At 38.4% G+C, this 24,963-nt stretch overlaps 2 protein-coding genes across 4 annotated transcripts in view; one reads left to right on the top strand and one right to left on the bottom strand.

Moving 5' to 3' along the window:
• Window positions 1–20,527, top strand: part of LOC135207471 (nuclear cap-binding protein subunit 3-like) — a 57,721-nt gene extending 37,194 nt beyond the window's left edge. For both annotated transcript variants that reach the window (XM_064239202.1, XM_064239203.1), the window contains 9 exons: window positions 11,941–12,009; window positions 12,194–12,294; window positions 12,458–12,609; window positions 13,507–13,625; window positions 15,234–15,575; window positions 16,279–16,441; window positions 18,144–18,353; window positions 18,803–18,936; window positions 19,217–20,527. In XM_064239202.1, coding sequence (XP_064095272.1) covers window positions 11,941–12,009; window positions 12,194–12,294; window positions 12,458–12,609; window positions 13,507–13,625; window positions 15,234–15,575; window positions 16,279–16,441; window positions 18,144–18,353; window positions 18,803–18,936; window positions 19,217–19,507 — 1,581 coding nt within the window. In that variant the 3' untranslated portion in view covers window positions 19,508–20,527. The remainder of the gene's footprint in view (window positions 1–11,940; window positions 12,010–12,193; window positions 12,295–12,457; window positions 12,610–13,506; window positions 13,626–15,233; window positions 15,576–16,278; window positions 16,442–18,143; window positions 18,354–18,802; window positions 18,937–19,216) is intronic.
• A 1,444-nt stretch (window positions 20,528–21,971) lies between these two features.
• Window positions 21,972–24,963, bottom strand: part of LOC135207472 (vacuolar protein sorting-associated protein 28 homolog) — a 72,691-nt gene continuing 69,699 nt past the window's right edge. For both annotated transcript variants that reach the window (XM_064239205.1, XM_064239206.1), the window contains exon 7: window positions 21,972–22,349. In XM_064239205.1, the coding sequence (XP_064095275.1) occupies window positions 22,197–22,349 (153 nt within the window). In that variant the 3' untranslated portion in view covers window positions 21,972–22,196. The remainder of the gene's footprint in view (window positions 22,350–24,963) is intronic.

The raw sequence follows: 24,963 nt of genomic DNA, 5'->3' as shown, positions 1-24,963 counted from the left end.
AGTCTGATCCACCTGTGCTCACTTGCCTCCTAGGCAGAAAAAGAATCAACATTCATGTTTTCTGCCATTTGCCCAGGTCTTGACATCCTGTCATTCCTATGCCCAAGTGATTTACCTCTGCCTTTTTAGCTGCCAACTTTGCTAATTCTTCTGTAAGCTGCTGCATTTTTGCAGATGCTACACTCTACCACCACAGACCTGCCTGGTAAGGAACAGTTTTGGGATCCACTTTGCTGCCATGGGAATTGATACAGTCAATGAGCAGAGGAAGGAAAATTCATGCAGCAAGACAGCTTTCCATTTTATTCTTTGTAAGAAAGAATCCTCCCTTTCCAACTGCTTCAGGATTCAACAGTCTTGTCCGAAAGGAAGCATTTGGGCATTAAGGACTTTCATTAGACGATACTACCCCGAGCAAAAAGACCAGGTTTGACTCCTTGAGACCAGGTGGTACTAGTAGAGAAATCTCATAAGGAATCCAAAGGTGAAAAAGTTTGACCTTGAGCTTAACTTTTGGAGGAGGAGAATTGCAAAGGGCTTTGTCCTATTCTTGTTAGAGTGACTCTCAACAACCTCAAGTACTACATCATTGTTGAGGATGGAAAAGTGTGGTACACTTCAGGTCTATAATATTGATGTATGCTATCCCCTTATTTGTTAGATTCTTTATTGCCATCCCAGGAAACCCATGATAGGGACCTACTATGAGATTCAGGGTCCCTGTAACACGGTTTTTTCGCAAATAACTTTTTATCTATGCATTTCATAAATATAATGCTTATTCTGAATACATATATCTACACATAAATTTTGACTGTATTCTGAATTACGTAGGTTGAATAAATTTGGTACTTATAATGTAAAAGTGACTTTTTTTGAAGACGGGCCAACTTACTCAGAGAAAAGGTTTCGATTGCACTCATTACGTAACTTATGACAGCATTTCTTCCCTCTTTCTCGATGGATGATTGGTTATACATAACGAAGGCTAAAACTCTGGCAACAATGACATACAAATTTAAATATAAGCAAAGCAGTACACCTTTATGAACTCTGGAACCTCTCCACTGATAATTGTCATAATGAACAAACCAACACATATTTTAATAAATACAAAAACACTTCAATTATTAGTCTAACTCCCAAAATAGGTTTCCTAAGAAATTACAGTCTACTTTATAGGTCACAATCAGATTGACAAGATGTAGGGAATAGTTGGTAATTTTCAAAAACATAGTAGACAAGCTTGATTTGATAACTGCTATATCCAATGTCAAACAATTTTTATTTATTGGCTATCTACCTATTTACTGAAAAAAGATAGCTGGTACCGTATATTGGCTTTAAACCTTCACCAATAATTATCGTCAGAATGATGACTTCATGAGGCTCCACCCACTTTCGCCTCGTTATAATTCAGGATAACACTGAGGCTATCATGGGCTACCATGCTGTAAAAACTAATTTCTCGAGTAGTTGTAAGAAGTGCTAAATGATCCTCAAGGATCCCAGCAGTTGGCCTAAACATTTAATTCATGTATATTACTGCTATACTGTTGTGGCACTACTGCTACAGTAGTATTACTACGCTAGCACTGATACTCCACCCACATCTATGTATCGTTCCGCCATTCATTAAAGTCTTTGGGTTTCAGAGCCGATGGAGTTTCTCTCTGGCGGATGGGCAGGGCAACATTTCGTCAAAAGGTGTTTAGCTTGCTTATGTAATGAATGTTTTTCGACTCATGGCTTGTAATCATTGGCCATGGCATCGGCTAGATCATTTTTACTCTATAAAAATTAAAACTATCGGGTTTAGGTTATTGATAATGCTGACAAAATTTGTTTGTGGTTGTAAAATATACATATGTCAACTTTCAGCTACATCCGATGCTTTGACAAGGAGCAAAGTCCAAAAAACCGAGTTACAGAGACCCTGAATCTCATAGTAGGTGATTGTTGAGGGTGTCCTGACCTTTTATTCACCAAGTGAGGTTACTCACTCTCCTCGGGCAGGACACTGAAGCATTTCTGTGAGGAATTACAGGACAAGGTGTTTTATGAGGGACAGCCATTGCTTTCAGAGATTTCTCTGATTTATTCTTCCCAGCTGACCTTCAGGAATTCAGGACATTGAACCCCCTAGATCCATTTTTCTTCTCAAAAGGGCCTTATTAAAAAAACTGGGAGAAATTGATCGACACATCTATGATCAACAGCTTATGTCTCGCAGAATGTTATTGTATTTTATTGCACTCTTGATTAAAAGTAATTTATAAATACTGTATAAAATTGGTAATTAATCAAAGTAACACTGATATCAAGAGGTTGCAGCCATGATATTTAGAAAAGTATAGTAATCTTCTTGATGCTCGTAGTTCAAATATTGTTGATCAAGGAGTGATTTGTAGCCTGGAATACTGTATCTAAATCTTGTAATATATGAAATGTTTTAAAGAGCTTGCATTTTATTATTGTTGTATTTAAAATTACTTGAAATATTAAAGAAATTCATCCCTGATGTTACTTTATTTATATTTTTTATATTATAAAAAAGAGGTTTTATGCATTATAACAAACCCTTATTTTACATATCTTGAACTTTTTAATACATTGTTGATGAGTGAAGCAGTGATTTTCAGAAGTATATGGTGAAAAATATTTTGTTCAAGGATTTTGCACATGCCTGTGCTTATCTGGCTGACTTGTTTTTTGTATGTTTTCACGTCTGTATTTGTCATTTTGACAGTATCTTTCTTTGCCAGGTAAGCTGATGATTTTCCCCCATTTATTTATTTAGTTCTCCTGTATCTTTAATTTTTATTGGGATATTCAGCTTTCTTTGTCATGTACACAAGGAAATGAATTTTTACTGTTCATGATTATTTTAATAATACATATTGTGAAAAAGTCACAGAATTTATTTTAGTGTAAATGATGGAATTGATTACGTGTAGTTCTTTTTACTGCAAAAACTGGAATTCATGTTATGCTTAAGTGTTCATTGATTACTTAGATCTTTCGCCTTGTGTTTTTCTCTCGGGCTTAGGGGAGAAAATAGCGTTCATTTACCTTGAATAGTGACTTTTATAGGTTTTACATGGATAAATGTACTGACTTTAGGTTGTTTTAATAATTTTTTGGCGAAGACATACAAGAATAGTCTGTTAAATGTGACTTTAGGAGAGTAGCTCTGAGGAAGTTGAATTGCTCATCACTGTTCCACTCATTTGCTGATCAAAGAATAAAGATATAGTTTGCCACCTAGAACATACTTGGTGATTGGGTGTTTTTTTTTTTTTTTTTTTTTTTTTTTTTTTTTTTTTTTATGTGTGTGCTCTGTATTGAGCTTGGTTAAAGTGTCTTATGAGTGCCAAGGTGAAAGATGACTTACTATGTTGTTTTAGTCCTTATTGGCATATTTTATCCATTGTTGGTATATTTTCTGCGTCAAGTTATGTTAGTACACATCATAATGGTGAAGCTTTTTATTTAAATTTTAGACAGCTCAAGTGGTTTTTTGCATATCTGAGTAGTTCAAGTTTCTTATTTGCATAGGTGATGTGGTACACAGTGCTACCAATAAAAAATAAATGTGTGTTTAATATTTTATAAGTGGGCATTTGAAGGCATGGGAGTACATATGTTGGAAATTCTCATGTCACACATGCTATAAATAGTTTTTAAGGAATTTTGTCTAAAAAATATAATCTTCCTTTAAACTATATTTTTGTACATGAACTTTCCTGCCAGATATATACTTAGCTTACGTCTCTGACGTCACGACAGAATTCAAAACTCGCGGCAAATGCGACAGGTAGGTCAGGTGATCTACCCCACCCGCCGCTGGGTGGCAGGTATATGAACCAATCCCCCCTTTCCAGTCATAATTTTTCTGTCGCCGGTGTCGACTACATCTGTTGTCGATACCTCTCGATTTTGGATTATTACTCGTTTTCGCCCTGGATTGTTTCATCGGACTTTTGGTGAAGTACCTGCTCCTTGGCTTGGCATTTGCGATTTGTGGACCGGTTTTGGATTATTCTTTTGATTATTCTTGGAATTTCATTATGTCTGATTTGGAAATTAAGAAATCAACTATGTTCAGAGTTTGTTCTGTTAGCGATTGTAAGGTGAGGCTACCGAAAGCTGCGGTAGACCCTCACACAGTATGCATGAGGTGTAGGGGGAATGACTGCTCATTTATTAACCCTTGTAATGAATGTGGTAATTTGAATGAAGAAGAATGGATGGCGCTTTCTTCTTATGTAAGAAAGCTTGAGAAGGACAAGGTTAGGAAAGCTTCATCTAGGAGTTCTAGTAGGTCTCGCGCTAGCGAGTTTGAAGTTGATAACCCTGTTGTAGACGGTAGCGCCTTTACCAGTTTCAGCCCCTGCTTTCCTGCACCGAACCGAAGATGCGCCTTCGGAGGTGGACACTATGAGAGCTACTATTCGCAGCATGGAGCTGAAAATTAAAGTGCTAGAAGTAAGAGTGATAGCAATTTGTGCAGTGATCCCAGTGCAGTGGAGGGTGCGTCTGATCGGCTCCCTAATGCTTCTAGGCCTAGACCTCCTTTCCAGACTCCCAGACCCAGTGGAGGAGGAAAGTCGAAAGCCGCAGGAAGGTTAGGGAGAACCCCCACCGGTCAGGGCCGTCCCCTCGGTAGCGCCTGATGTTCGATCCCAGGCTACCTTGGATCGCGCCAAGAGAGAAGTCTTACGGCAATGCTTCTCGTCTTCGCCTTCTCCTTCGCCCAAACGTGGTTGGAGCTCCTCGGAAGCTTCTCGGCCGTCGAAGAGAGCCTGCAGGCTTCTTCCGCTCTCCCCTCCAGCCCTGAAGTTTTTTCGGAAGATCCTGGATTGGATGTCAAGAAACCGAGGATTTCTTTGGAGTTTCGCTCTCCTAGTAAGGATCGAGCTGCGTCTCCCGTGAAGGACTTTGTTAAGTCTCCTACACGTGTGTTGGCTAGTCTGCAGGCGCAGATTACGGCTCTGGCTGACTCCTTGATTGTGACTTCTGGTCGTAGGAAGGACGTCTCGCTCCCGGTAAAGAAGTCCAGGCGCTCTTCTCCAGGCTTACGCTATTCGTCAGTAACCGCCCTCTCTCCAGGAGTGGATCGTAGTACGAGGCGCTCTTCAAAGGACAGGCGCCTCTCCTGCGGACATCGTTTCTCCGTCGGACAAGGGGCATGGCTTCCCGTAGACGAGCCTCTCCTGACAGGCGCTCGTCTCGAGACAGGATCTCTCCCGCTGGCAGACGCCAGGAGCCTGGTAGGCTTTTTCTCATGGTAGCCGCTCTCCTTCAGGCTTTCGCTCTCCTGTGACCAGACGCCCTTTGGTAGACAGGCGCTCTTCTCCTGTCAGCCGCCCTTCGCTTAGCAGGCACCAAGAGCCTGGTAGGCGCTCTTCTCCTTCAAGGTGCTCTTCTCCCGATTTTCGCTCTCCTCGAGTTAGGCGCCGGGAATCTGTCAGACGCTTCTCGCCTGGTAGGCGCTCGTCGCCAGAGATTCGCTCTCCTTGCAGCAGGCGCCAAGAGCCTGATAATCGCTTCCCGCATGGACAGGCGCTTTTCTTTGCCAGGCAGCCGCTCTCCTTTAGACAGGCGCCAGGAGCCTGATAGACGCTTTTCGCCTAATAGGCGCTCTTCGCCTAATAGGCGCTCTTCGCCTAATAGGCGCTCTTCGCCTGATAGGCGCTCTTTGCCAGATTTTCGCCCTGCGTTCGTTAGGCGCCAAGAGCCTAGAATACGCCCTCATCCTGACAAGAAGGAGTTTTCAGGCAGAAGCTCAACGGAAGTTATAACTTCCCCGGTTAGATGTCAGAGTTCTTCCAGACGTTCTTCCAAGGATGGACTCTCGGCTGAGGGACAAGACAGCCTTTCATCGTAAGGATCGTGAAGGATCTTCGGCGGAAGAAGAACAGGATCCCTCGGAAGAAGAAATTCCTAAAGATTCCTCCGTTTCTTCATACAAGCGTTTGACGGACCTGTTGCTTCAGGAATTTGGAGACGCCCTTTCTCCTGTCGCCCCGCCCTCGCCTCTTTCGTTATTTTCGACTTCGAAAACTTCGAAGGTTTCATCCTGTGTCAGGATGAAGCCTGCAATCTCTATGAAGAAGGCGCTTAGAGGTTTTGGTGAGTGGCTTCTTTCGAAGGAAGAGAAAGGGAAGACGGTGTTCTCTTTCCTCCTTCTAAGCTTACTGGGAAACTAGGATTCTGGTATGAATCGGGAGAACCCTTGGGCCTCGTTCTTCCATCCTCGGCAGACTCGGACTTCTCTTCACTGGTGGATTCTCTCGACGCTCTGCCCTTCATGTCTGCTAAGACGACATGGGGGATGAATGAGCTTGACCACCTGTTGAAGGGAATGTTCCGAGTCCTGGAGGTGTTTAACTTCCTAGACTGGTCTTTGGGCGTTTTGGCCAAGAAGACGACAGACCCCGGATTCCATTTCTCCTGAGGATCTTATCAGTGTTCTCACGTGTATGGACAAGGCAGTGAGGGATGGATCGAGTGAAGTAGCTTCACTTTTCGGAGCGGGAGTGATCAAGAAGAGATCTGTGTACTGTTCGTTCCTGACGAAATCAGTATCGCATGCTCAGAGAGCCTCTCTCCTGTATTCTCAGCTCTCTCCTCAACTCTTCCCTAAGAAGATCGTTCAGGATGTTTCTTGTGCCCTTTCAGCTAAGGCTAAACACACCCGGACATGCTAGCCCAGTCTACCAGGAAGCTCACTCTTCTTTCCAAGCTAAAACCAAGAGAGAGACTCCAGTTAGGCAGGAGCCCTTTCGAGGAGTCCCTCCTGCCAGAGCTTCTTCCTCTAGAGGATCTAGACCCACTAAACGAGGGAAGACCTTCTCTAGATCCATCAGAGGGAAGAAGTAGGATTCAAGTCCTCCAGACATCAGTGGGTGCCAGACTTCTGAAGTTTGCCGACGTCTGGGCCCAGAAAGGGGCGGACAACTGGTCACTCTCGATTGTCCGCAAAGGCTACCTCATTCCTTTCTTATCAAGACCTCCGTTGACGACGACTCGAGGGAGTTGGTAGCCAAGTACAAGGACCCCATCATGAATCAAGCCCTCTCTCAGCAGTAGATCTTATGCTGGAGAAGGAGGCGATAGAACTAGTGAAAGATCCTCATTCTGCGGGTTTTTACAACAGACTGTTCCTAGTTCCCAAGAGCTCAGGAGGATGGAGACCGGTTCTGGATGTAAGCGCCCTGAATGTCTTCGTAGAAAAAAGGAAGTTCGCCATGGAGACAACTTCTTCAGTGTTGGCGGCTCTTCGTCCAGGGGACTGGATGGTGTCCCTAGATCTTCAGGACGCTTACTTCCATGTGCCTATCCATCCTTCTTCACGGAAGTTTCTGAGATTCATGGTGGGAGGGGAAGATCTTCCAATTCAGGGCCTTGTGCTTCGGCCTTTCGACAGCCCCTCAAGTTTTCACGGGTTTAATGAAGAATGTAGCGCAGTGGCTACATTTGGAGGGAGTGAGGCTGTCTCTCTATCTAGACGATTGGCTGATCAGAGCAAGCTCACAAGAAAGATGTCTGGAGGACCTACAAAAGACACTGACTTTAGCAAGTTCGTTGGGGCTTCTGGTGAACTTCCAGAAGTCACAATTAATCCCCAGTCAAGAGCTGATATATCTGGGGATTCGGATGGTTTCTCCGGATTTTCGGGCATATCCGTCACCAGAGAGGATTGCTCGTTGCCAAGAGAAACTAACGACCTTCCTAGAGAAAGATGCATGCACAGCGAGGGAGTGGATGAGTCTGTTGGGGACACTTTCCTCGCTGGAGCAATTCGTTTCTCTAGAAGGTTGCATCTCAGACCTCTCCAATTCTTCCTTTACCGGAACTGGAGGTGTCTCTCTCTAGACCTTGAATTCTCCTTCAGGATATCAAAAGGAATCAAGAAGGACCTTCTGTGGTGGACAGATCCTCTCCGATTTGCAGAAGGTCTGTCTCTGTACATGCCAAACCCGAACCAAGTATTGTTTTTCCGACGCGTCGGAGACGGGTTGGGGTGAGACCCTAGGGTCAAGAGAAGTGTCAGGCACCTGGGAGGGGGAAACAGGTGTCCTGGCACATCAACAACAAAGAGTTGATGGCAGTGTGGTTGGCGTTAAAAGCCTTCGAGCCCCACGTCCGAAATGCTATAGTTCAGGTCAACTCGGGACCAACACCACAGCCTTGGCTTACATAAGAAAGCAGGGGGGGACACACTCTTTCTCCCTGTACGAAACAGCGAAGGACTTGCTGTTGTGGTCTCAGGCAAGGAAGATCGTTCTCCTCACCAGGTTCGTACAGGGAGAAAGGAATGTCAGAGCAGATCTCCTGAGCAGGAGGAATCAAGTGCTCCCCTCGGAGTGGACTCTGCACTCAGAAGTTTGCCAGGACCTGTGGAGGTTTATGGGGCAGACCTCATATCGACCTTTTTGCGACAGCAAAGAACAAGAGAATAGACCTCTACTGCTCCCCGATCTCGGACCCAGGAGCAGTGTCAGTCGATGCTTTCCTTCTAGACTGGAGAGGTCTGGACGTCTATGCTTTTCCTCCATTCAAGATTCTGAGTCAAACACTCAGAAAGTTTGCGGCCTCGGAAGCGACAAGGATGACGCTGGTTTGCTCCATTCTGGCCGGCCCAAGATTGGTTCACAGAGGTACTGGAATGGCTAGTGGACTTTCCAAGAGCTCTTCCACAAAGAGTAGATCTGCTCAGACAACCCCACTTCGACAGGTATCACAGAAACCCCCCGCTCTCAATCTGACTGGCTTTCGACTGTCAAAAGTCTTGTCAGAGCGAAGGGGTTTTCAGCTAAGGCAGCGAAGGCTATCGCATCAGCTAGAAGGCCCTCTACCCTTAGTGTCTACCAGTCGAAGTGGGACGTCTTTCGCCGTTGGTGCAGAAACCAGAAGCTTTCCTCTTCCAGTACCTCTGTGACCCAAATCGCAGATTTCCTGGTTTTTCTCAGGGAAAAATGCGGTCTTGCAGTTTCGACCATCAAAGGATATCGGAGCATGTTAGCAGCTGTGTTTAGGCACAGGAATTTAGATATCTCCAACAACAAAGATCTACATGATCTGCTAAGATCTTTTGAAACTTGCAAGAAACCCTCGTCTCAAATTCCGAGCTGGAACCTGGATGTGGTTCTTCGTTTCCTGAGGTCCTCGAAGTTCGAACCTCCCCAGTCATCTTCTTTCAAGGATCTTACGAAGAAGGCTCTGTTTCTTTGGCTTTAGCATCTGCCAAAAGAGTTAGTGAGCTTCATGCTCTAGAAGGAAGGGTAGGTTTGGTTTCAAAGGAGATTCCGTGATTTGTTCCTTCCTTCCTTCTTTTCTAGCTAAGAACGAGAACCCCTCAAATCCTTGGCCAAGGAGTTTTGAGGTTCTAGGCTTAGCTCCCCTGGTAGGGGAAGAGCCAGAAAGAACTCTTTGCCCTGTGAGGACTTTAAGATACTACCTCCAGCGGAAGAAGTCTCTTAAGGGCATTAAGGACAGACTTTGGTGCTCTGTTAAGGATCCCAGTAGACCATTGTCTAAAAATGCTTTGTCCTTCTTTATTAGAAGCCTCGTGAAGGAAGCACATTTGGCTTGCGGTGAGGATCACTTCAAGCTTTTGAAAGTCAAGGCTCACGAGGTAAGAGCCATTGCGACGTCCTTGGCTTTTCAACAAGAATATGTCACTCCAGAATCTGATGAAAGCAACATTCTGGAGATGCAATTCAGTATTCACGAACCACTACCTTAGAGACGTCAAGATTACTTACGAGAAGTGCTTCGCGTTAGGCCCGTATGTATCGGCGGATTCGGTGCTGGGGCAGGGAGCTGAAGCATATCCTTTGTAAATTTTTTCCCCTATTGTTTGTGTTGTGTTTTTATGGTTGTTTGAAAGAGGATGCGGGTAGGCATCTCTTTCTATTCGTATTGCTAACATTTAGAATGGTTAGGTGATCTGTTTGTGCTAGAGCTCCCTGCATTGGTAGTGGTCAGGCTCTGTCATTTAAGAGGGCGAATCCCCATTGACATGATCCGACTTGGATTCTACTGAGTAAGTGGATATCAAATCCCTTCGGTAGACCCAAAGAGTCTTTTCAGCTGTAGGTCACGCCCTCGCTGTAGCTCTTCAGGCTTTGCAGACTAATAGACAGTAACTATGAAGTCTTCAGCCTTATCAGGTAAGAACCAAGGTTTGTTAGTATCCTACAACAGATGTTGTTTCCCCTTTTTCCTTGTTACCTCTGTCTTTTTCCCTCCACCAAGGGTGTCAATCAGCTAAGTATATATCTGGCAGGAAAGTTCATGTACAAAAATGATATTGTTATTTTACAATAAAGTTTTGTACATACTTACCTGGCAGATATATACGATTGATGGCCCTCCCAGCCTCCCCTCAGGAGACAGGTGGAAGAAAAATTATGACTGGAAAGGGGGGATTGGTTCATATACCTGCCACCCAGCGGCGGGTGGGGTAGATCACCTGACCTACCTGTCGCATTTGCCGCGAGTTTTGAATTCTGTCGTGACGTCAGAGACGTAAGCTAAGTATATATCTGCCAGGTAAGTATGTACAAAACTTTATTGTAAAATAACAATATCATTTTGGTAAATGGGATTTGGATAAGGTCCACTCCGAGCAGGACAGATTTTAAAGTTTGCATGTTTATCACAAACATACATTAGTAAAGTCGAATGTGATATGTTTGCGCATGTTTGCTATGGCATGGCCACTGGATATTTATCTGAAGCTGAATTCATCTTCATATAAATGTATGTACAACACATTTATATGAAGAATATACAATAACGATATTTTATGTTCTGTATATACTGTACTTCTGTTATTGTACTTAGTATGCTACAGAATATTTGTCTAGTAGTGCTAATTCACATCTGTTTGCATTTATATTGATGTCAAGGTCATAACACAGCTTCTTATGGATAATGCCCCTTATGCTCTTAACACTAATCTCTTGCTGTACGATAGCATTTTTTTGTTAACTTAGGTATGTAAGGTGTTTCCCTGTTCACCAGTGTTTGTGTGAGTAATCTGACAAATATTGTTTGCTTGTACATTCTGTCTAATGATTGGACATTTATTGTTGAACTATTGTACCCCATTTTCATTAGTAGAATCTTCTCATAATATGAATTCCCAGAAGTTCATGTAAACTTCCATGAAGTCTCGTCAAGACCATGCTGAATTTTTTATTATATATTTGAAGCTTTCCTAATATCCAGGTATGTGAAGAACACTGTCTTGGGGTAGGATCAACATATATTCAAGGTTAAACTTGGTTTTTCTGTTGTCTCCACACTCAATATGGGAGAACTTAGCAAAGACATTTTTCTGTCTTTTCACAAGTATTGCAGTTGCTGGTTTGTTTCCAGTAATTATCAAGTTATTGAAGACTCTGTAAATTGTACTGTAAATTACCAGTGCCCTAATTTAACATTGGAGTAGATGGGGCAGGATTTTGATGACACTTCTCCTTTTCAATAGCACTGAAGTTCATTCCTCATCTTTTACTTAGTATACACTGTAGATTTGTATCATACGTTCAACCTCAATTAATGTCCATTTATAAGGTGTGACACTTGAACAGAAATATGAAACACAAATGTGTTTTAAGATTTTTTCTTCAGCAAGACTTTCAACTCTAGATGTAGTCTCATTATTCTATAACAAAATAAAATTTTTCTATTTTGTAGGTATAATAGGATGTTACTGAAAACCTTCACCCTCTACCGTTTCCAGTTGCTGTTCAAGACTAGTGTTCAGTGAATAAATGTTTACATTTTAGATATTTCATATAAAATGTAAAGTTGTCTGTAGTTTTTTAGTAGTAGACAGTATGCTATGAAATAATTAAGCTGTCTTTTAGATATCTGGGATTTTATGAAATTTTTTGCATGTATGTATTTTGTCTTTTTCAGCACTTGAGAGCTAACTGGCCAGAGAAGAGATATGAGAGAAGTGGACAGTTCCTTTCAGGCATATGTGAGGTAATTTTTGTTTCTTTTAATATTGGAGGGTATAGTATTGTAAGTTGAGCAACTAAGTACTATATATAAAAACGTGATTTTATTTGTTTTACAGTATGTAGTTGCAGGTTGATATGAAAGTATACTTTAAAATATTAATTCTCATGAATTATTATGGCTACTTATATAAGATACTATTTTCCAGGTTAGTGACAAGGTCTTGTCAGAACGAGCTCGTAGATTTGGTGTGACAGAACCTCCCAGATATGCATGTACCCCAGAAGCAGTAAACAAGTTACTGAAAAGGTACTGCCTTTTTTTTTTTTTTATTAGTGGCATGTATATATGTTTTGTTGATAAAATTGAGAATTGTTTATGTATACTATAACCACTGAGATAGCAGAAAGTATTATGCTTCAATGTCTTGAAAATTTGAATTTTATTTTAATTTTGGTTCATGGTCTTTCAGCTTAGACATTACTAATGAAGACTTTGAAAGGGGTAATTACCGTTCTGATGCTCTCTATATGCGAGGTGTTGAAGGATTAAGCAAAAGTGCCATACTAGAGTATTTTCAAGCCTATGCACCCGTTAACGTCGACAGAATTAACGACACAAGTTGTAAGTACTGTGTTTTCAATGGATTTTTATCCTACCTTAAACCTCTTCTGATTGTAAAGACTGGGCATGATAATGTTAGAGGAGTATTATCATCCTTAAAATGATACGAGAGAATGTCACTTACTCTTATATGGTTATTTTTTTTTTAAGACTTACCAGGGGATGAAATGGAATCTGAGTTTTAAATATCTTCACACTTGTATTGAATTTCACTGATATTTATGCTTCATGCATGATATATAAAATATAACTTGGTAAGAAAGAACTCCAGGTCCATATGTGTTTGTGTTGGTACTATGCTTTTCATTCTTATAGATTTTTTTCCATTAATTTCTTCCCCTTAAAATTTTGTTGAGGAAGGACTTTTGTTGAATTTTTTGTGCAATTTTAACCTTTGTCATTTTCAGTTTTTATCAATAGGTTTACCTGCCATTATATCTTTTGTCTAACTGTGAAAAGCGCTTCGGTGGAGCTGAGAGAACTAGTTGTGGGGGAGGGTGTTTCCAATCATTATTCTAATTGTCAGACTAATTTTTGCATTGGTTGGTTAGGTTTGGTGTTTACTGCTAAATGGATGATGAATGGTTAACTAGCTATTCAGCGTACGTTGTGTAGTTTGTTTTTCATATGAAGTTGGTATATGGGTTCTGATTTTAGGAGGAAAATTGTATAAAGTAGTGAAGTCATTTCCTTACATTTTCATTGTAGTTAGTGAGGGTTAGTATGTATTGTACTTCATGTATTTACTGTTAGAATTTTTCATGTTATAATCAAAGTAGATGTTAGTTGTAATTTTTCATGTTATAATCAAAGTAGATGTTAGTTGTTAATGCAAACAAAAAGAAAATGATTATAGCTTGAAACTGATTTGTTATTAATAGAATTATATTTTTGCAGGTATTGTTGAGTGGAATGATAATGCAGGCCCAGTGAGGGCCCTGATTGGGCTTTCATGTCCCATTATACCTCGACCAGTAGACCTTAAAAAATCAAAACAACGTACAAAAAGCAAAAAGGTAAATTAAAGAGGCTTTTATACATAAAGAATTGACTTTTGATTAAATTTTGATTTCCAACCCCAAGGTTTAATTGCCATTGTTACAGAGGTATTGTTTAGCTCATTTTTTTCAGAATTTAAAGTATTATTGTAAACAGATAGATCTTTCTGGACGGTGAATTTGAATGACTTAATTGGTTGTTTGATTGATTTTTGCCTAATGTCTTCATTCCTCATGCATATCATATCCTCATTGGGACTCATGTAGCCAAACGTGAAAGTTATTTTACTGTTTTATTCATGGTCCCAGAATTGTTCATTGGAGAAGACTAGCTAACCATCTGATAAGAAAGATTGATTCCTATCTCTGGAACTTTGGTTGTATTTGATTTTTCACAAGTTCATTTTTTCTATCTTGTTTTGCCTGCTTTTTTCCTGTCCAAGGCAGTGCTTTCTCATTCTTTGCTGACAGTTGTTTTGGCCCCATTTCTATTTCTTCAACTACTGCACTTCCTTTCTATGTTTTTTTCCACTTAACTCATACAGTATATGCCTTTGCCTAATTTGGTATTCTTGGTCCATTTTGTGTCGCAAGTCAGTGCTTTCCCATTTACCACTGTTTCCTAGATTGAACCTGTAGCTTTCAGATTCTTGGTGGTGTTGGGTGATCAATCTTCCCTTTATATGATCGGGTACCACAGTACATATTTTCAACGCCTGCAGGGAGTTTGTCTTCTTTGTTTCCTTCAGCTTCATGTTTTCCAGTTCCTTGACATCCTGTGGTGTTCACTCTTGTGGCAGTTTCCTTGCAGTTTTTTGTTTGTTTCAGATTTATTCCATTCCTGCCAGGTTTGTTGTTCCTTGATGGCTTATGGTTTTGCTGGTAAGTATCTACTACCATTTTGCACATTGGCCTCATCTTTGTCTACGAGTTCCAGGAGTCTTAGTAGTTACTGGATGAGATGGGACTTTGCTTTCTGATCCCACCTTGTTCAGTTCCTCAGAGGTCTTGTGACTTTAGCCATCTGTTCTTCCTGCCTTGTTGGGTTTTGTTACCTCTTACTTGTTTCTGAATCCTCCAAGTGATCTAGTCATCCTTCAGGTTCTCTCCAGTTCAGTCCTTTCTGCCGGTGTTCATGAGTTGAATTGTTTTGACTGTTGCCGTCTGCCACGTTTTGAGTAATTCCTTTTCGTACATATTCTATGTTGACTGCTCAACCTTTGCCAGTGATCGGTAAGCACCATAGTCTTCCAGGTTTCAGGTGGCAGTTGTGTTTTTATACAACCATTTTACTTGTGTATGTGTAACAAAAAGATGGTGAGTCTTGGAACTTTTACACTACAACATTGGGCAGATATATTATACACGAGTTTGTATAAAATAAAGTAGTTGTTCATTATAAAAGCCCTTATAAAATTTTTTTTAGGAATGAACATATGTACACTATTTAGACACCATAGTTGAACATATGTACACTATTCAGACACCATACTATGCTCCAGATTTCAGAAGTTTTCAGTATACAGTACTGGTAAAATTTCATCTTTTGGCTTTTGTTGTGTGAAAGTTTATGTATTTGGAACTTTTTTACTCTGTGTTAATATAATATTATAACTTATCACACAGGGTCGTGATTCCTCGAGTGACTCTGAGGATGAAGACATGTCAAAAGGTAAAAAAAAGAAGAAAAAGAAAAAAGTAAAGAAACCGCAAGGAAAACAAAGTAAAGACAATAACGGAAGTAGTAGTTCTGATAGCAGTAGCAGTTCTTCCTCAAGCTCGTCAAGTGATAGCAGTAGTAGTAGTGGAAGCAGTAGCTCGAGCAGCAGTAGCAGTAGCAGCAGTTCATCTGAGAATGAATCTGAACAGGGGAAGGAGAAAACAAAGACAGCAGCAAAGAAAAAGCCTAAAGTCAAAGTTGAGAAGATGGAAGAAGATCCCAAACCAGATACTGCAAAGGAAGAAGAGGTAAGTTGCAGCTATCTTTTGTTTTATGTGCACTTAATCGTATTAATCTCATCTATCATTAGTATCATCTTTGGAACCGAACAACAGAACAAGTTAGTTAATGCCATTTTCATAATTAGATACACATCTTTTATACTTAATGCAATTACAGAATAGGAAATTTATGCCTATCAGAATTCTTCAGTTCATCGTAAAAAATAAAAAGGATGGAAATCAGTCACTAGTACTGTTCATGTAGGTAGATCTCAGAAAACTGGGTGGCCAAGAGCCACTTTATTTGGGTCAGCTTTTCTGTAAGGAATGGGAAAATATTTCTGCTTGGATGTAAGGCTGTAAATTCTCACTCAATAAACCACAAAGTACAGCTGTTACTCTATCACACCAAGCATAAGTATCATTTACCCAATAGAGTTAGCTAGGAATACATATTTGGATCTTCCTTGGAAGTGTTTCAAGTTTATGTCTCTGGATGCATTCCTCTCGTTTAAAGATATTCTTGTTCAATGAGTGTATAAAAAAAACTTGTATTGTATAAATAGTCTTTACCTTGCTGGTGGATTGAGTATTATGTATTATGCTGATACTTATATATGTATTGCATACATTTTTCTGTAATATATATTTCAACTGCATGATTGAGCTCTTGGTATTTGTTAATTAACTTAATTACCATGATAATTTTGGATTGACTATATTTTTACAGGGAAGTGTTCATACCAATGATGTTCCCATCCCAGTTCCTCCAGGACGATGGAGATTAGGTGTCCCATGTCCTAGGACCAAGGCTGTTTTGTTGCGATTTGCTAGTTATAAAGATAGAAAAGACCCAAAAGACTTTGGTCCTAGACTTTATGGACTTGTTGGAGGTAAGTCAGTTATTTTTTTGTCTTGAGTTCTCACCTGCCTTGAAAGGCTAATTTGGCTTATACTTTTTATTTTGTTTACTAGGAGAGTCACTGGTGTAAGAAGTGCCTTACATTTATTAATGAGTATATGTAATAAGATTCATTCATAGTTGATTTTTAGTCACACTTCTCCATTTTATATGTTCTGTTCATATGAAGATAATTGTGGTAGATAGGAAATACTTTGAAAATTTTAAATATAACAATGTTGACAGCTAAGTACAACATGTGTTAAACTATGAAGCAGTCAAGGGAATTATAAATGCTTGTAGCATTGACTTACGATTAAGTAGTGGTTAAAGAGCTTTTCAGCATTAGTGAACATAGCCTTCTCTAACTCACACTTGTCAGATTAAAGAGGCTATGAAGAGGAGTGATAAAATCAAGGCAAGGACAGTGATGGAGCTACTTGTGACTATTGATAGTTCCATTCTCAGTTATGACAGTAGCCACTTTCAGTACCGAAAAGGGTAGAATAGGTAGTTAGCATAGAATAGGTAATTAGCAGGAATGCTGAAGCAAAATAACTTTGAAATATAGTAGACAGTGGATCTAAAGTGATGACAGTGCCTTTTGTGTCAGGTGAATTTGAGTTAAATGTCAACCTCAGTCTAGGATCAGGGCTTAACTCTTAGATATTTATCTTGGGGGAAATTTAAAAAGATTTCTGAAAGGGAGGCCTTTGGGAGCTACTTTAAGAGGATGACCTAGTGTCAGCAGCAGAATCTGAGGAATAGTCAATAGAAATGCTTAAAGGGGCAAAAATTGGCATGGTGAGGACAGAAAATTACATTGAACGGAACAAAGATTAATATTGACTTAAAACCAGTAAGGAATTCATTAGAACAGAGGTACTAAGTCAAATCTACAATTAAAGAAATAGTTAACCATACGATTTACTTAAAGTCATACAAGAAAACTGTCTGGCACTGACCAGTCAGGAGATACATGGAGAGAGAAGGGACATTAGCCATCACTATTACAGCACCTAGTAAGCTTGATAAATCCAGACAAAATGTACTAAGGATGACAAGGAAATTGATTAACCTCTCTCACTGAAGTAGCTACTACCAATAGCATATGCAATGAAAACTACAAAATCAATTAGGCTAAAGTGATTGGTCACTAATTGAAACCAAAACACTAACTAGTCAGAGGTCATTTGCAGAAATCAACTAAATCTCTAGACAGTAAGAAAAATACAATTATAAAAAATAATGAAAAACCAGATACTGTTAGATATTATTTTGCATTTCTAAATGCTATTCATCTTTAATAAAAGTTACACAGTTCAACCATTTTGTAAGCTGTAATAAGAATTAAACAGATCAACCATTCTGTAAGCTGAAAAGAGCTTCATGTTGAAGCAATTACTCATTTAGCCTATGGATACATAATGAATGGCCTCCATAACTCAGTTGCTGTATGCAGAAAATGAGCACAGGTAAACATACCAGCAAATATCAAGTATTGGAAGTGAGTTCACCAAGGAATTTATATCAGAATCTTCAAAATTTGTTGTTTTCCAGTTATTAAATTATTGAAGAACTACAGTGTAATGATGAATTTTGAGTACTCTTGGTACAGACCAACCCTGTGGGAAGCCCTAAGATTTTTTTAATGTCAGTGGTTTTTTAAACTTGTTACTTTTCTTTGTTCCCAGGAGCACGGCCACGTATCAGTGAAGTTGGTAGACGAAAAATGCTTGATGCTCAAAGGAGACGGGCACGTGAAGAGGGCAGATGGAATAATCGAATTGATGAAAGAGCCAAGAATCCTTGGGGTGAACTTGCGCAGAATTGGGGACGTAAAGAAAGCCAGGAAGATGACAGGTTTGATTACCAAGAGCTCTTGAGACTTCACCAGAAAAAATGTAAGACATATTTCTCTTATTCATAAAAAAAAATCGCACTAATCGCAAATAGAACAGCATGATTAAATTTTATAAGTATCATGATAGCTATTTTGTTTTCATAAAAACATGTTATCAAAATAGTGCTTATAGAGTTAAGAAATCTCACATTCATTCAAGTGAACAATATCTTCTCTTTTGGTGGTTGATAGGAGACTGATAAACATTACCCTGTGTGGCATTTCATTAAAAAATTGATGTTCTTGTGTCATTTAGTTTAGATTTGTTAAGTTATTCATCATCAGTGAACCATTGTACACAGAGAAAATAGTTTGAACTAGGAATAGTAAACAGCTGTTTTGCTAACTGCGGAACCAACAATGAACCACTATCATTATGTATATTTTGCACTCTTACTCTTTGGAGTGGTCCTTTATAGTTTTATTATGTATACATAATTTCTTTTACAGCTAAAACTGTGAAAAGGAAGAGGACCTACAGTGATGAAGAAGAAGTAGAAGTAGATTATGGAAGTTATGATGATTATGAAAGCAGTGGTGAGAGTGAAGATAGTGATGTTGTACCATGGAAGAGCAAAATAAAGGTATGTTCTATTCCTGTAACATCATGTATGTTCATTCATATTTTAGCAGTGTATAAAGTTAACCCCCACAGCCTAGGGTTTGTATATATCCCCATCTCTTCTCTGTTTGATATCATAATGCATCTTTTTTTATCAAAAATCTCATATTCCAAGTATTTTCTGTAATTCTGACCACTACTTGTGACGCACATTATTCTGGTATTCAGTACAGAGATCATGCCCATGATTTGAAAAAAAACATGTTTTATTGCTAACAAAAAAAACTAACGTATTTTTTCAGATCCCACGAATGAGAATGTATGCTGATGCAGAACAAAAGAAAAAGAAGCGACGGAACAGTAGAGATCTCAAACACCGTCTCTCGGGTAAAAATGTTAGAAGAGGAGGGATTGGTCCTAGTATTCAGGAAAGGCTATCCCATATACGTAGGTCTGGAAGTAGTGGTAATGGTCACATAAATAAACAGGTAGATTTACGTTCGAGGTTATCAGGCAGGAGACGAATAAATACAACACCTATTGAATTAGATAGTGACCGTTATTACAGTTTGATTGCAAGTGATGATGATTGAATTAAAAATATCTGTAGACCAATTGTAGAAAAGTATAATTTCACTTGTGCATTACGTGGAAAGGAAGGTCTTCAGATATGTCAGGTAATGCAAGAGTGTACTCCTGGTAGATTCCGATCCATTTTGGTTTGTTAGTTCATTTTGACATGATTGAATTCTTTCCTTATTGATAAAATGAGGACTCGCTGAATCTGATGCATTATGCAAGTCTGTGAAAACACTGTACAGAGTTTTGAGCTTAAAGTGGATCCAGATAGACAAAATTAATACCTATTATTGTGGCAAATACAATGAATTTGAATTGAGTGAAAGGTATGCTTTTGCTTTCAGTGAATTTTTTTTTTTCTTTGTAAGGAAAGTGATATTTTGATTTCATAACCTTGTACTGTACATTATTTATTGAATGTGTTACTCCTATGATTATGATTCTAAGGAAACTTGAATGCTCTATGATCATGAGTTTCATAGCTTCTTGTGCACCCTCTTTATGTAAAAAGCAACGTACAACAAAAAAAGAATTTGTTGTTTAAATTGAATAATATAAGTGATGGACTATGGGGAAAGCACTTCAAATTATTTAGTTTTTTGAGAAATTACATTACTTACTTCATTATTTCAAGAATGTTGAAAGTACTCATACTTTACAAAGTAAGACGACTTTCTGAAGTAATAATAGTTGCAGATCAATCCTGGTTATATCACAGTAATGTAGAACTGTAAATAGTTATATTTTTAAGATGGTAAATATTGAATACAGACTAAAAAGTTCGTAGATTACATACATGAATGTTATAAGAAGCATTATCACCTGTTATTTGAACATTATTCTTTGTACCAAAATGGTTTTGAAAACAAATATTTGACTCTTTTCAACAATTTTTTGTTGACATGTCTTGGTTTTCTTGGTAGACACGGTCTACTTGAATAAGAAAAATTATTTCCTGCTTTGGCGTGATGTACTCTCTTTGTATTTTGGAGTAAAGGGAGTTTCTATACTTGTATAATATAATCATAGCAGTTCTTGGTATTTCACTTCTCAACCATTTCTTTTATATTCCACTATCTCCTACACAGACTAGATTTAGAAATGTTGATAACTGGCTTTTTATTTATTGATACTGAAGAGAATTTTTGTGATTATTTGTTAAACTTCCCAGTGTCTTTCAGTAATTGTCATTTTGTTCTTGGTTTCTTCTGTCTTAAATATTTTACGACATTTTAGCATGTAATTGAGATTTGTCACTTAGACAAATCCACCAAATTTCTACATGTATATGTACTGGATTTTAGCCATTGTATTTTAGTAATGGATTCCAATAATTCTCAAGTTACTTTGCCTTGGATATTATCAATTAATTTGTTTTGAGGTACTGACAGCCATTGTAGGAAACAAAAATGGAAGTAATTTTGTAAAAATGAACAAATTGTGAAATTAAATTGTAAAGAATTTATGTTAAAACAGTATTTCTTGCTACTTAAAATTTTTTTGCATCCTCTTTCAAGTTACAAGGTATTACTTTGGTTTGGACAATTCAAGAAAAAGTACAGTCAACCCAGCTTTTATATCCATGTGAAGTATTATGGTTGTGGTGCTTTCCAATGCTGTAAGATCTGAAGCTGTCACTTTTTTTTACCATTCAGAGAATCCATGGGCACTATACAGGATTTAGCAAGGCACAATTGAGATTAACCTTGAACTTTTAGACATGGATTATGATTGCTGTTAACCACAGTTATGTCGGTAAATACTCTTTCATCTAAAGGCCACATACGACTAATGTTGCAACAGTAAGGTGTTATTAGCCATTAATACCTCATTCAGCCTAGAGACCAAGAGATTACAACATCTAGGACCTACAGTGACATACAGCAGAGGAGTATTGGAAAAAAATGAACTTGAGGATACCATTGATTTCATTGCTGAGCCTGGGATGAAGGCCAGCCTTGCCCCAGCTATATCATTAGGAGACTAATACAAGATTCCTTTCCTGAACAGCATGCCCTTTAAAACATTTAATATATTTGTTCCCAAAAACAGTAAAGCAAATATGATGTGGAAATACGTCCCATAGCCTTAGTTTGAAAAACAAATTTTGCACTGGCAACAAATCTGTCTAGAAAGAAGCTGCAGAAGCTGATGCTGTCAACAAAAAGATACAAAAACTTAGTTTAAAAAGTTAAGCTCACTTAAAACTGCCACCTAAAGTTTTGCAGTTACCAAATGATGCAATGCATTTTGTGGAAGTTCAAGGTCTTTATCTTAGGTAATTGTTTAATGTAACTGACAATTCTATACAGTATTGATACTATGTAATATTACAATAACAGACTTGGGTGAAGTAAATCCTAACATCATGGAAGGAAAACAGACGAGGAGTAATCAGAGGTAACAATTTACCTTAATCTGTTGTATGGCTTAAAAAAGCTTTATAGGATTAAGTTTCTATATAAAAACCAATTATAATCTGGGCATATGCTAAAATTCATTTTTGTTGGAAGAATAGCTTAATTTTTAATACATACCGTAATTATTTATAAGCCTACGTTTAATAACAAAGGCTATTGTGATAACTTTATAGTACCCTTAGTCGACTGTGTACACTTATATAGCTTAAAAAAAAAAAGTCTAATTACTCTTACAGTGATAATATAAACACTGGATATGAGAAATGAGGATGAAATAACTAGTTTATGTATGTTGGAGAAGTCTGTTAAATGCATTGTAAGCTGATTCAAGGTCAAATATCATCTGTCTTACTTGCGTTTCGGACAGTGTTTCATCTGCAGTCATACCTTCTAGTGTTCCAATCCATTCTCTAACTTTAGCACGTCCTTCAAAGTCCTTTGGAAAAATAAAATATACTACATTAACATTTGGGTACGTAATAACCTTTCAAGTACAATGCAAATAATTTCCCCATTTTTTTGAATGCTTAAAATCGTAAGATTACTATTTCCTTACCAACTCTTTCATTTATGCTGATAAAGATCAGTAAATGAAAAGGTAAGGACATCAGAAAACGGGTCAAAGTACCTAGTGATTGGCATAGCTTATTTCAATTATCAATCATTACTTGACTTTTAATCTAGGCAACATTACAACAATGGCTTCAATATATTAATTTTACTTTATTATAAAGATAACATTACTGCAGCAAGGAAGAATAAAAACAGGCTGTATATAATAGAGTAACATAGGACCACTAGAATGACTTGGAAATGTTTATGAACTACATATACTGCTAACTGGTGCCTCATGATTTCTAGAACAAAAATACTATATTTAGAGGGATTTTTTTCATATAAACCCATTCATCATGAACACTTCAAGGTGCACCAGTCTTTTTCTATCAGACTGAAAAGACCACCACCACACACTGATATGTACCCATAACACATCTCACTTTTCATCAGAAATGAATGTGAAGCAGTACTGCTTGTTTCTTTACAAACCCATAAATCTTATATACAACTGAGATGTTTAGGGACGGAGGCCAATATGCTGAATATTCCACTGTGCAAATGCCTAAAGGATCCAATTGAGAACTTAAGGACTTGAGAGAGTCAAAGAACCACATTGCCAAAAGTGCTGCTTTGTATGGCCTGGATTGAATTCATGGAATTTACGCTATATAGCTAAGCACTGGGGCTCTCTGAGCCATTCAGCACTTACAGGGTAAAAAAAAAGTTAGACGACGAAATGACAAGTTCTAGAATATAAATGTAGTACAAAAATCTAAAGTTGTAATGAGAGTAAAACCCAAAGTTTCACGAAGAAGTAATAAGAGAGGTTGGACAGCAGGATGGGAGAAAGGAAATGGCATGAGGTAAAGTAAAAGGCTAAAAATTGGGTGCAGACAGGTGACAAAGAGATGCTGCAAACAGCTTTCACTAATGTTTATGGTCCACTAATAGCAATACCCCTTACTGTGGAGCCAGATAGATACAGTTATATGAATGAGAGATGAGACAGTCTCATAGTGACTACAGGTCCCAACCAATACAAATTACATACACAAGTATGCATATCATCTCTTATAGAGTATGTAGCAAAGGTAGAGTGAAGTCCACAAATCTGTCAACACTGGTCATCATTTTAGTGTTACAGTCAGCTCATGAACTATTGGCTTAGTTTCTTCATTCATTGTTCATTATGGAAATATTGCCATATGCAGGTGCCACATTATTTACATATCAATCAATAAATATTTCCTTTCAAAGATGTTATACTTGAAATATATTAAATTACAATAGAGTAGATTTATTCAACGTATCAAAGACAATTACTTTGCAAAGTAAGGAAAATATATACCCATGAGTCCACAAATTCTAATTTTATTCTCAACTGTAGTTTCGTGACAGCATAAGCATTTTGAAGTTAGCTTTGCTGCCGCTCTAGTCTTGACCTAACATATCGTACTGTACTGGGGTGTCATAATTTTATCTCCTACAGCCGATAAATAATACATTAAGGCGTCAATATTCCCTAACAGCAATGTGTAATTAAACTAATTTTGTCCTGTGGTCAATAAAATAATTTCCATGACACAATTAGTGGGTCTAAATTTGACTTCTGATTTTCACACACAATTAGCCTAGGTCTATTTTCAACAATATACTCTCGGATAAGTAATGGGAATGAATATTTAAATCGACAATATCTATATGAATCTGCTTTATAATTGCTTAACATAACTACCTCAGACCTAGCCATTCCAACTCATCTTGTTTCATCCGGACACATTGGAAAGCCATGTGAGTCAAAATTGACGAATACATTAAGAAAAGCTAACTTTCATAAAAGCTTTCTTGGGTTGATCTTTCTGTAGCTATTCATTTCTTCTAAATCGAAATTAATTAAAATTAGTTTCACATGTATGGCTAGACCTAATACCATTAGCATGTAAGTAGCTGACAGGATAAAAAATATGAAAGGTGACACTTGTTTAAGTATTTCTGAATTTTTATTTTACGATAAAAACCTATTGCTGTAATCAGGGGTTGTTCTTTGCCAGCTGCAACAATCATACAGGGTTTAACTCAAGAGTATGCAAATATTTTGGGGACTGAAAGATAAAGTAATTTTGAGCAGAAAATATTTTTTAAACATCCATTCTAAGGCTTTGATTGTTGGTGAGGGGAATTTTAAAATAACAGTTATCATTAGTGATGCTTTCACATGATGGAGTTTGTAGCGCGAAGTCGGCTCAAGTAGCCTGAGATGTGGGGGGAGCAGAGGTGCCATATAGGAGTGATGGAGGGATTAGGCTGATGTTAATAAAGTATCTCCCAATAAAATGTATTAGTATTTAGGTTTTGAAGAAAAAAAAATGCATGCATCATTGAATCTGTTTCCCTCCCTATCCGTGGATATTCACTGGACACTGATAAAAAACAAAACAAAAGGAGTAAGCCTAACTAAATCTCTCATCCATCAAAGGTAGGCTTGCTTATTC

This window comes from Macrobrachium nipponense, chromosome 32 (genome assembly GCF_015104395.2).
Source record: "Macrobrachium nipponense isolate FS-2020 chromosome 32, ASM1510439v2, whole genome shotgun sequence".
Lineage (NCBI taxonomy): Eukaryota > Metazoa > Arthropoda > Malacostraca > Decapoda > Palaemonidae > Macrobrachium > Macrobrachium nipponense.
The sequence above is the reverse complement of the archived record's forward strand: the minus strand, read 5'-3'. Positions and strand labels throughout refer to the sequence as shown.